Source organism: Anthonomus grandis, chromosome 12 (assembly GCF_022605725.1).
Source record: "Anthonomus grandis grandis chromosome 12, icAntGran1.3, whole genome shotgun sequence".
Classification (NCBI taxonomy): Eukaryota; Metazoa; Arthropoda; class Insecta; order Coleoptera; family Curculionidae; genus Anthonomus; species Anthonomus grandis.
This window is the reverse complement of record NC_065557.1, coordinates 8,877,665-8,890,310: the sequence shown is the minus strand read 5'-3', so window position 1 is coordinate 8,890,310 and position 12,646 is coordinate 8,877,665. Positions and strand designations below refer to the sequence as shown.

Genomic DNA, 12,646 nt, shown 5'->3' with positions numbered 1-12,646 from the left:
TAAAACGTCACTCAGCATATATAAATCATATTTTTATTATATTAGTATATAGGTTCTGAATTAATCTGGCGCGACCGCCCTGCGAGTAGGAGAGGTGGCATTCTTGTGTATCTGTTAGGCAATTACGGTTCAATTAACTAAATTACGTGTTTTGCTAAAATGTTTGAAAATTTAAAAATTAAAAGCCTGATGATTAGACTTTCTACATAGGCATAATATTTCATCAGATGTTTGGTGATTTTGTTGGCCTGGCTAAGGCTTTTGATAAGGTAGCCCATACTATGCTCTTTCAACTTCTAGAGCAGTATGGGATAAGGAAAAAATATATGACAATTTGTAAAGGTCAATAATATATTAAGCAAAGAAGAAATTATAAAGATAGAAATGCCACAACATACTGTAATTATTCCAGTTTTGTTTATTATTTAGCTAAAGTCTCTTTTTGATATTAAGGTAACTAATGGAACAATTACTTAATGTGCGGATGACCCTGCCTTTTTTTTTAATAGTTCAAGTTGGTATAAAAATAAACAGTATGTATATATAACACAACCGGAATTAAATAAAAAAAACTAGTTAAAAACTTGTAAATTAAGCTTGAATGTAGCAAAAACAAATTAAATTGCTTTTTCTTCTTCTGTGGCAAATAGACCAGATTATTAATATTTTTCAACTGAAAATAACTATCAAATAAAGGAAGTTTTACAGACTAAATATCTTGGAATATTCATTCATCGAAATCTAAAATATATTTATGGGGAGTATTATACAACAATGTGTTGCATAAATTTAATATCTTACATAAGTGTATTTTAAAAACTATATATAACAAGCCATATAACATTAATTTGTTCATACATACAGTCATGATATTATTAAAAACTAAATAAGTCACAATCATAATGCAAGAGCAAAATCTGGAGGTAACTTAAGCATACCAAATAATTTCAAAAGTATTAACCTAAAATTTTCTACTTATCTTGCACCAAAAATTTATAATATATTCTACCACCTGAGATAAAGAGAATAAAAAAATAGCAAAGAATGTGCACAACAAATATAATATTTTCTTCTCATTTTTCTAGGAATTAATTCACAAACTCTTAAGAAAAATTTGAATTATTTTAAATTTAAGTAGGTAATATAGTCCTTTTTTACAGATTATTAAGTATCCATAGGTGTTTGAGTATTTAAGGTTAGTAACTTCATCTGTTTATTTAATAATAACAATTATAAGTAATAACCAACTCACACAAGTGTATATTCAACACCTAGGTTTTCCAACCACTTAAATTTGTAATAGTGATCAGACAAAATTTTTGCATAGTTTCTAGTAAATTGTAAATTAGTTATAAAATTAATAAATGTGATAGGCTGTCAGGATATACTGATCCCTCTAAAAAAAAATAAATAAAATACATGTAATAAAACTTGCTTGATTCCTCTTAACCTTAGACAGTTAAGATTATGCAGAGAAATATGAATTGTCACCATTCTGCCCTCCTTAGTTAAAATGTCCTAACTACAAAATTCTCTTTTTTTGGCTTATTACATTTTATTGACCTATCAAATGGTATCTACCTCCTTGGCTAAATTAAAAAGTCCTAACTACATTTTTTATGCCTTAAATTCACCTAAATATATTGTTCGATGTGCAGAAAAGACGATAATCCCAAATTAAAATGTCCTATCTATCTTCTTCTAAGTTAAAATTTCCTAAGTAGCATTCCGTTTGTAGAATATTCAGGCTTGACGACTGTGCAGCTCAAAACAAAAATTGGGCTTTATTTTTTTTTCTTTACGTTGTAAACTCTATCGAGACTGAACTGGAGAATTTGGAAAAAAAAATACTTTCAATATGGTCACACTTTTATGTCCGCGGACTCGTTCCAGATAGAACAATTATTGAAAAGGTACGGTAAGGTATTCGATTTTAATGATTTTAAATCGGCTGTATAAAAGGCAAACTCATCTAAGGTCCATGTAAAAGAGATGAACATAAAAAAACTTTTTTGAATGGAAAGATTGTTCATCCAAGCTTAAGCTTCAAAAAAATGTTCCCAAAACTTACTTGCAGAATATGGTACATTTGCACTTTAAAAGGGGATAAAATGTGTTGTACTACAAAAATGCCTTTTCGGAAGAACCAAAACCTTCTTGCCGAACAGAAAAAAAAAAGTTAAAATTAAAAAGAAAACAAGATCTGATTTCTAAGCTATGTCCTATTATTCCGGCTAACCGAATGATATTCTGGAGGAATTAGCTGTTTCCCAAAATAATGATACTGACAATAAAGAAAATGTAGATTTCCAGTAAGACTAAAGCACTTTTTGAGTAACTGTACCTAAGTACTTTCATCCTTTTTTTAATGGTCTAATGTTTTATTAGTGAGTAATTTAGTTATAATGTTAATTTGAAATGTAACTCCTGTGTCTTTAATAAAAATCAGTCCAAATATATACATATATATTTTTTTTATTATAATTACTTTACTAAGTTAAAAAGTCCAATCTAACTTTTTTTTTCTAAAATTTCACCAAATATTGAATCTAATCCCTTATTAAACTTTACCCACAAATGTAAAAAGCAAATTTCTAAGCATATAAAAAAAAATCAGGAAATTACTTCAAAGCATGAGGACTGTATATTAGTTTTCATAAAATCTCAATTTTCTCAGCTTTATCGATTTGCAAGTTAGGATGTTTTAACTAAGGACGGCAGCATTCTTTAAACCTCTTAATAAAAGTTGATTAAAAGGATGCTTCTAGGCCTCAATGGGGATATAGAAATCATATGCCTAGACACTTATATACAAAAAACACTAATAAACACTAATAATAAAACAGAATGCAACAAAAAAGTTTTTTGTCACTCACCTATCATTTCGCCCTCCTCTGCCTCCTCCGCCGCCACCACGGTTACCAAAGTTTTTCATTTCTTTTTCAGCCATCAGTTCGTACACCAACTGTTTGGCATACTCAACCTTTTGAGGATCCCCACTAATGACTAGTGGTTTTTCCAACTCTTGGGCTGGTCCATCCTATTTGAATTTAAACATTATTGTTGCTGACTATTAACATTTACACTAACTAAAATACACACAGAAAAACTTTCTTAACTACCTGAATAACAACCATTTTAGCTCCACTTTTCTCTTGCAGTTGCTTGATCGTTTCACCTCCTTTACCTATGATTAAGCCAACTTTTGGGCCAGGCAACATTATTTCTACACTGTTTCTGCCACCACCTGGACCACCTCCTTTTTTTTTTTTAAATAAAGAATAAAGAAATTTAGTTTTTATGTTTTTAAGGAGCAATAACCTGTAGCTAAAAATAAATCTTACCACCCATACGGGGTCCTCCACCTCCACCGCCACTGCCACCTCCGCCTCCACCTCCACCTCCACCAGAACCAGGAGGTTTTAGATCATCATTCATCCCGGGAGGTCCGTTATTCATTGAGCTCATTGGTGGTGGTGCACCCAGACTACTACGACCCATGCCCATACCTCCCATGGGAGGAGGGCCACCGACACCTGGGCCTTTTTTGGCATCAGGTTCTAAAGAAACCATATCTTTAAGTGCAAAGATTTTTAACTTTAGTCTCATGTACAAAAAAGATCTTTAAAAAAATGTTTGTATTAGTAAATGTGAACACTACATGACAATATAGAATGAATAGGTAGCAAATTTATGAAACTAATGTGATGATTTATAAAACTAAAACCATGTTCAAAGATTGAGAACTCTCTGAAATTGGGAAATGTAATTTATATAAGGTAATTTGTAGAAACCAAACAATGAAAATAGGGGCACCTAATTTCTCATCTCGAAATTGAGGCATTAGTATGTAATTGTAATTTTAAATATAATATATGTTCATTGTAGATGTGGATTTTAAATAGTTCAATCATGTCAAGTAGCTGCCAAACAGAGAAGCTCGTTCAAATTAAAAAAAAAAAACAAATTTACTGTTATATTATATTCAGGTAATCAAAACATGTTGTGTCTTAATACAATAAGTACTTGTACTCAAACAGCATAAGAATGTATTTATGTTATTCTTTATCAGATTATATGTGTTTTTTTTTTGACCACATAAGTAAAGAAAGGTTCTAAAGAATATCATTTAGTATTGCGAGTATAACAATAAATATTGAGAGGGTTGAAACAAAAGATTTAATTCAAAGTATATGACAAGGTATAGGTAGTGTCATGATAGTTGACTAATATGAACCAAGTATATTATGGAAAGATATTTATCCTCTGAAGAATTATATGACAAAAACAATCTTTTGCAGGACATATCAACCTAATCAGATTTAACCCTTTGCAAACATAATGACAATAATACAGGACTGTGAGAAGGCTGTACTTTATGCTTTGTTTATGACATTTTATGTATGTTAAAACAATAAAGCATTATTTGACTTGATTTATTAAATTATATTGCCATTTTTAAATTAAAAAAATGGCTAATGATTAATTCAAACTATTTAGAGGGTTTAAGAAATTGCCATCTCATATAAATGTTAATTTAAAAAAAAAACTATACCGATTTTAAATAGAAAGAAGATAAAAAACTGAAAAGAAACAATACATAAAATATGTCAGTTTCAATATTTCTTTTTGTCTCCTATTTTTATTGTACTTACAATTACCTTTAGGAGAAATGCTACATAAGATCTTTATATGTAACTGGTCCAAACCCTAATAGAAATAAAAGTTCATTATTTCAACTAATGCAATCATCCTTCCGACACCTTTAAAGGATACTGCCATGACTAGGAAGATATATTCAAAAATATTTTATCAAAAACTTTAGTGCAGGGTTTCTATCAAAACTGCACAAAGCAAATTGCAAAATTGAATAACTAAATGTCAAAGGAGAAAATAAAATCCATCATTCTGTACCTCTACTTTGCCATACCATACACTTTTCTGTCCATAGACAGGATTTTGGAGGAATCCTTGGGGTCACAGACTAGGGCAGAAAAATGGTGCTAAATTCTGCTAAATACTGACAAGACTAAAAGGGTTTTATTTTGCTTAAAGGACCTCTTAAATTTGAATGATGGTGTGGATGAAAATGATATAAGATTGTTGGGTGTTAATTTGGATCCATGACTTCTTTGGCGACCTCACATAGCTCAATTGAGCAGAAAGCACAATTGTTCCTTCTAAGAAACCTTTCAAACTGTGTCTCTCAAATGTCTTGATAAATGCTCATTTTATTTTACTTTTCTCTATTCTACTCTCATCTTTCCTACTATATTATAGCATGGGGACAACCAACACATATACTTATTATTGAGAAAAACCCAATACAAAATTATGTAAGTAACTAAAGCTTGTCTTCAGTCAAATAACAAAAATCAAAATTAAACAAAAAAATTTAAAAAAGATAAAAAGATTCATTCGGAATTAACTTAGTTTATAAATGAATACCACATAAAATTCCCATAAAAGGCTTCAAAGGTTGAAAGAAATTAATGAGGCTATTATGCAGCTCATTGCTTATTTTTAATGTTTAGAATGAATGAATTTTTGGTATAGCTTGTCCTGTAAAAACATACATGGAAAGTTTGAATGGAATATGTATTGTGATATGTGATGTATATGAATGGAAATGGAGAATTTTTAAGTCTTTCTGCTTTCTTCTAGCTAATAAGTTTTCAAGATCAAGTGTTGAGCAGAGAGTTTTATAATGATTTTCTTTATCAAATTCAAATTGAAAAAGTAGCTTTATTGTCCCAAATACAGTTTTTAACAAAGCATTATTAAATCTAAGTCAGTAAAACTTAGGATTTGTAGATATCAGAAAGCAAAATAGAGCTACACTATTTTTTTTTTCAAATCACAAATATATATTTGTTAATCAAGACAAAACTCATCTAATGTATAATATGCCTTAGTAACTGACAATATTTTTAAATGCTTTTAAATCTAATATAACAGTTAAGTTTTCTTATTCAAAGAGGAAGGTGATTGAACATTTCTTTAACCATGTAAATAAAATAACTTCTCACTTGGTCTAAATGTGGAATGGGCAACCTAAGGGTGTATGTAAGACGAGTTCCAAACAAACTGCCTCCTCCAATTTCCTGCTTGTGGCTTTTGAAGACCATAGTTATTGTTGTTTTAAGCATTTATAAGCAACAAAGGATCAAGATTTTATTTTGCACCAAAAGATGCTGACAAGATACACAACACCTCACTCCACAAAGGGCTCTAATTGATCTGTAATGAATGTACCTGCAAAATGTACACTGAACTCTGTCCAGTCTGTGGATATGAAATATATACAGTGCCTGCCAAAAGTGGAGAAACTTTTAATATTTTTATATTTTTCTTATTAAAACTAATTTGAAGTAATTGTAAATAATGTTTATGGTTATATCTAGTAGTGACGAAAATAATTAGAAAAAAAAATTGAAAACAAATAATTTATTACAAAATATGCAAACAAAATTTATTTTCTCTAAGGACAAAAATGGAGAAACTTTTTATTTTTATGACATAATTATGTTATAATACAAAATGTGGATAAAAGCACACTAATACTTTGTGGCATAACCGTTATTCTTCACAACTTCACTACACCGCCTTGGCATAGATTCAAGAAGATTGTGTATAATATCTCCGGAAATTTCACTCAATGCTTCTTTTAGGAATAATTCGTCTTTATTTCGGAACTTATTAGGATTTTTTTGTCGAACTTTTTGTCTAGGTGCTCCCACAAGTTCTCGATGGGATTTAAATCTGGACTTTGAGCTGGCCACTCCAGAACTTGAATTTGTTGAGAGGTTAGGAAATTTTTAACAATTTTAGAAGTGTGCTTGGGGCCGTTATCATGCTGGAATTTCCAAATTAACGGCAAATTATCCTCGGCGCAGGGAAGCATATTATTCCTTAAGATGTTTAGATAATATTGGCTATTCATGATCCCATCTATTCTCACCAGTAGACCAACGCCATGCCCGGAAAAACATCCCCACACCAACACATTACCGCCTCCATGTTTGATTGTGGGATTAGTGTACTTTGGGTTGAATTTTTCATTCCCGGGACGTCTAACCCATCTCATACCATCTGACCCAAATAAATTGAACTTGCTTTCACCTGACCATAAAACGTTTTTCCATTGATTATAGGTCCAATGTAAGTGTTCTTTTGCAAATCTTAAATGAATTTGTCTATTTTTCGTTGAAATGAAAGGTTTTTTTTACCGGTCTCCTGGCTTTTGAGTTGGCGTCACATAAACGTCTTCGAAAAGAGAGAACTGAAAGGGAAATGCTGGGATATGCCTTTTTTATATCTTCGGCGGAGAAAAATGGATTTCTTATAGAACATCGTCTAATTAGCTTGTCAGTTGCAGATGTTGTTTTTTTGGGTCTACCTGGCTTAGAGATGCTGGCGGTAGTGCCTCTAGTTTGCCACAATTTGATTTGTTTACAAATGACACTTTTATGAAGATCAAGTTCTCTAGCGATTGTTACTTCTTTCACTCCCACATTGTGCTTCTCAATTATAAGTTTTTTTATTTGTTCAGATAAATTTATACCTTGAGGCATTTTAATACTAAATAGGCTTCTTCACAATCGAAAACGAACTGCTTCAAACCAGACCTATTTAATTATAAAATATTTAATACAAAAAGTTTCTCTATTTATGTCCTCAAGTAAAAAAAACATTGTTTACTACTTACATTCCTGTGACAAATATTCAAACTGTTTTGGTATGAATTTATGGCTTAGGCTAAGATAAACATTTTTAATACATGGTGTCACAAAAATTTTGAATAGATTATTAAATTGGAAAATAAATTAAAAGTTTCTCTACTTTTGGCCAACACTGTAGTTTGGGCTCCAAAAAAGTGGGATCTGACAAAGGCAGAGTATAGTATTTTATTAAAGGCACTCACACTACTGACATCATCCTGAAGTGGAAGGCTTACATAGGACATAATTTTGCATTTTAACATAAAGCCATTTGAATATTGGGAGTCTTGGTTTCAGGGATGATTGGTGGCAAGCCTTTTCAAATTTAAAAATATTGAATGTACCAGCACAGTACATTTTTGAAAATCTCCATTATATCAAGAAAAATATTTACATATTCAAAAGTCATGAACATTCATAATAGTTATGAAACTAGAAATAGATATAGCAGAATTCTTGCATGTTGGAAGATAAAATGATTTTTTGTATCTAGACTGAACTGGTCCATAAAGCTTTTTCATTACTTTCCAAGTGTAATTTGACACCAAAATAAAAAATAATTTTAATTTACCTTTAGGTTTCATTTAAAATAAAAATGTGATCCTGATAACAGTGTCTTGTTTCAAATCTGAATTGTTTCAATATTTATGCTTTAATTTTAAGTATCTTTTCAATGTGTGTTATGTATAATTATATGTAAGTAACATGAAAAAAAGAGTATAAAGAACTTAATTAGTTGAAGTGTAAATAGGATCACAGCACCAAAATGGTGCATTGGAGTGATGTTGCTTTCCGATTATGAAATAATTATGCTATTAATAAAAATTTTGTTATAAATCTAAACTTGTTTCAATCATTTTGATTAGATTGACATTTAACAGAAGTTGAATATTTTTCAGTTACCAAGGACCTAATGTAAACTGTTTTTAATATTATTCATTTCTATTCAAATAAATACAAAATGTTTCTTTTAATCTTAAGTTTGTCTACTTGAAACTGCTACTTTTCAGCTAACTGGTGCTTTTCAGAATTCATTGGTCGATACACGGACAGTAACTGACGCCTTTCAGAATCAGACCAGGTACAAAAAACATCACTTTGTGAAATCATCTGGTTGAGATCGACAAGGCATTAACTGGGATTTTAAGGTGGAATCTCCATCAAATAGATTCTTCCTAAGAATTCTAACCTAATTTTGTATTTTAACATAAAGCCATTTGAATATTGGGAGTCTTGGTTTCAGGGATGATTGGTGGCAAGCCTTTTCAAATTTAAAAATACTGACTGTACCAGCATTTTTTTAGTACATTTTTGAAAATCTCCATTATATCAAGAAAAATATTTACATATTCAAAAGTCATGAACATTCATAATAGTTATGAAACTAGAAATAGACATAGCAGAAATAGACTTGCACGTTGGAAGATAAAATGATTTTTTGTATCTAGACTGAACTGGTCCATAAAGCTTTTTCATTACTTTCCAAGTGTAATTTGACACCAAAATAAAAAATAATTTTAATTTACCTTTAGGTTTTATTTAAAATAAAAATGTAATCCTCACAACAGTGTCTTGTTTCAAATCTGAATTGTTTCAATATATGCTTTAATTTTAAGTATCTTTTCAATGTGTGTTATGTATAATTATATGTAAGTAACATGAAAAAAAGAGTATAAAGTACTTAATTAGTTGAAGTGTAAATAGGATCACAGCACCAAAATGGTGCATTGGAGTGATGTTGCTTCCCGATTATAAAATAATTATGCTATTAATAAAAATTTTATTATAAATCTAAACTTGTTTCAATCATTTTGATTAGATTGACATTTAACAGAAGTTGAATATTTTTCAGTTACCAAGGACCTAATGTAAACTGTTTTTAATATTATTCATTTCTATTCAAATAAATACAAAATGTTTCTTTTAATCTTAAGTTTGTCTACTTGAAACTGCTACTTTTCAGCTAACTGGTGCTTTTCAGAATTCATTGGTCGATACACGGACAGTAACTGACGCCTTTCAGAATCAGACCAGGTACAAAAAACATCACTTTGTGAAATCATCTGGTTGAGATTGACAAGGCATTAACTGGGATTTTAAGATGGAATCTCCGTCAAATAGATTCATCCTAAGAATTCTAACCTAATTTTGTATTTAGTGGTTTAGTTTTTGTAAATTTGCTGTTGCTCATTTGTGATTTTGATTTTTTTTAAATATTTTAATTTGGTTATTTTATTTTGATGGTCCAGTGAAAATAGTACAGGGATAACATAAAACTTTGGTACAATTTTTTAAAATTTTGTTTGTTTATAGGTAGCCCCTATAAAAGCCACAAACTGATCTGAGACCCTTACAATGGAACCCGTTGTTTTTGTTTGGTTTTTAGTTGCTTAAACATCAAAACAGTGGCAACTTTTCTAGCATTCATAGACAGCGAACCATTTTTTTAGGAGATTTTAATATATGCTGGTTAAAAACTACTAGTGACACAAGAAAAATAAAGAACATCATTCAGAGTTCAGGATTTAAACAAGTGGTAACAAAGGAGACTAGAATAACAAAAACTTCTTCTTCTCTTATTGATTACATAATAACCAATGATTTTAATCTGCAAGAAGTTCAAAGGGATTTTCAAAGCATAAGTGACCATGAAATAATTGGGGCAAATATACAAATACAGAAACCGCCAGAAGAAAAATCGCTTTTCTACTGCAGAAATCTGAGTGATGAGAATATTGCTAATATAGCTGAGGAACTAATAGGAAAAACATGGAATTACACCTCTGTAAATGTAGATGTTATTTATTCAGATTTTATCACTAACATTCAGACAGCCTTAGATAAACTTGTACCAAAAATGAAAATTAATCCTTAAAAAACGCGAATAAATCAAGATGTAAAACAGTCACAGGAAAAAAGAGACAAGGCCTATAAAATATTCTCTATGACAAAACAGGAAGCAGATTGGGAAAACTTTAAGAAATATAGAAAAGAGGTTGTATCTGTGATAAGAAAAAATAAAAAACGGTACTACGAACAAAATATTGACAACTGCAAAGGGAACAGTAAAAAAATGTGGAGAGTTTTAAAGGACTTAGTCGGAACAAAAAAGCAGGGCAGTGAGCGGTTTACTGAGCTAAATTTTGAAAATTACAACGGCTTATTAGAGGAAAACTTTAACAACTTTTTTTTGGACTCTTTGAATGAAGTTTCTGAAAGTATAGAGGATAGAGACTGGGAGGCGCCAGACCTAAATATTAAATCAAAACTCTTTCAATTTAAAACAATTAATATTTCACAGTTGAAAAAAATTGTATATGGTTTAGAAGAAAGAAAGAAAAGAAAATGTGCTATATTACGTAAGACAACAAAATCTTGTGTACAAGCATCCTAAAAACTAAAAAATTCCAAATTCACTTTAAATTTCAAATTTCAGACAAACATAACATCTAAAACACTTTACCATAAAATTTACACACATTACCAAAATTAATCATAACAAAACAGATTGAGAAAAAAAAGCATCTTTTTGATAAATTTAATTAAAAAATAAGTAAAGCTGTCAATAAAACAGAATTTAGAAGAAGTAAATTAAATTATTTAACAGGAAACAAAACTAAAACACTAAGATGATGTCAGAGCACAGGTTAAAAGGTATCATTAAAAAAATCGTCAAGGCTATAATATGCCCTGGATAATAAAAGTGATTTTAATTCCTTTTTGAATCTCTTAACTTCTAAAATTTGTCTGATACATAGAGGAACATGGTTGTAAATTTTTTTGCTAAGGTATATAAGTGAGGAAAAAATAAAAACATGGAAAAAAGAGTATAGAGAACTTAATTAGTTGAAGTGGAAATAGGATCACAGCACTGAAATGGTGAATTGGAGTGATGTTGCTTTCTGATTATGAAATAATTATGCTATTAATAAAGATTTTATTATAAATCTAAAGTTGTTTCAATCATTTTGATTATGTAGATTGACATTTAACAGAAGTTGAATATTTTTCAGTTACCAAGAACCTAATGTAAACTGTATTTTAATATTATTCATTTCTATTCAAATAAATACAAAATGTTTCTTTTAATCTTAAGTTTGTCTACTTGAAACTGCTACTTTTCAGCTAACTGGTGCTTTTCAGAATTCATTGGTCGATACACGGACAGTAACTGACGCCTTTCAGAATCAGACCAGGTACAAAAAACATCACTTTGTGAAATCATCTGGTTGAGATTGACAAGGCATTAACTGGGATTTTAAGGTGGAATCTCCGTCAAATAGATTCATCCTAAGAATTCTAACCTAATTTTGTATTTAGTGGTTTAGTTTTTGTAAATTTGCTGTTGCTCATTTGTGATTTTGATTTTTTTTTTAATATTTTAATTTGGTTTTTTATTTTGATGGTCCAGTGAAAATAATACAGGGATAACATAAAACTTTGGTACAATTTTTTAAAATTTTGTTTGTTTATAGGTAGCGCCTATAAAAGCCACAAACTGATCTGAGATCCTTACAATGGAACCGGTTGTTTTTGTTTGGTTTTTAGTTGCTTAAACATCAAAACAGTGGCAACTTTTCTAGCATTCATAGACAGCGAACCATTTTTTTAGGAGATTTTAATATATGCTGGTTAAAAACTACTAGTGACACAAGAAAAATAAAGAACATCATTCAGAGTTCAGGATTTAAACAAGTGGTAACAAAGGAGACTAGAATAACAAAAACTTCTTCTTCTCTTATTGATTACATAATAACCAATGATTTTAATCTGCAAGAAGTTCAAAGGGATTTTCAAAGCATAAGTGACCATGAAATAATTGGGGCAAATATACAAATACAGAAACCACCAGAAGAAAAATCGCTTTTCTACTGCAGAAATCTGAGTGACGAGAATATTGCTAATATAGCTGAGGAACTAATAGG

General features: G+C 30.1%; 1 protein-coding gene across 4 annotated transcripts in view; it reads right to left on the bottom strand.

Moving 5' to 3' along the window:
* Positions 1–12,646, bottom strand: part of LOC126743079 (far upstream element-binding protein 2-like) — a 50,909-nt gene that overhangs the window by 35,344 nt on the left and 2,919 nt on the right. For 3 of the 4 annotated variants that reach the window (XM_050450015.1, XM_050450016.1, XM_050450014.1), the window contains exons 3-5: positions 3,345–3,575; positions 3,123–3,259; positions 2,877–3,040 (exon numbers count right to left, since the gene is read on the bottom strand). In XM_050450015.1, the coding sequence (XP_050305972.1) occupies positions 2,877–3,040; positions 3,123–3,259; positions 3,345–3,575 (532 nt within the window). The remainder of the gene's footprint in view (positions 1–2,876; positions 3,041–3,122; positions 3,260–3,344; positions 3,576–12,646) is intronic. The other variant, XM_050450017.1, reaches the window with a different exon arrangement.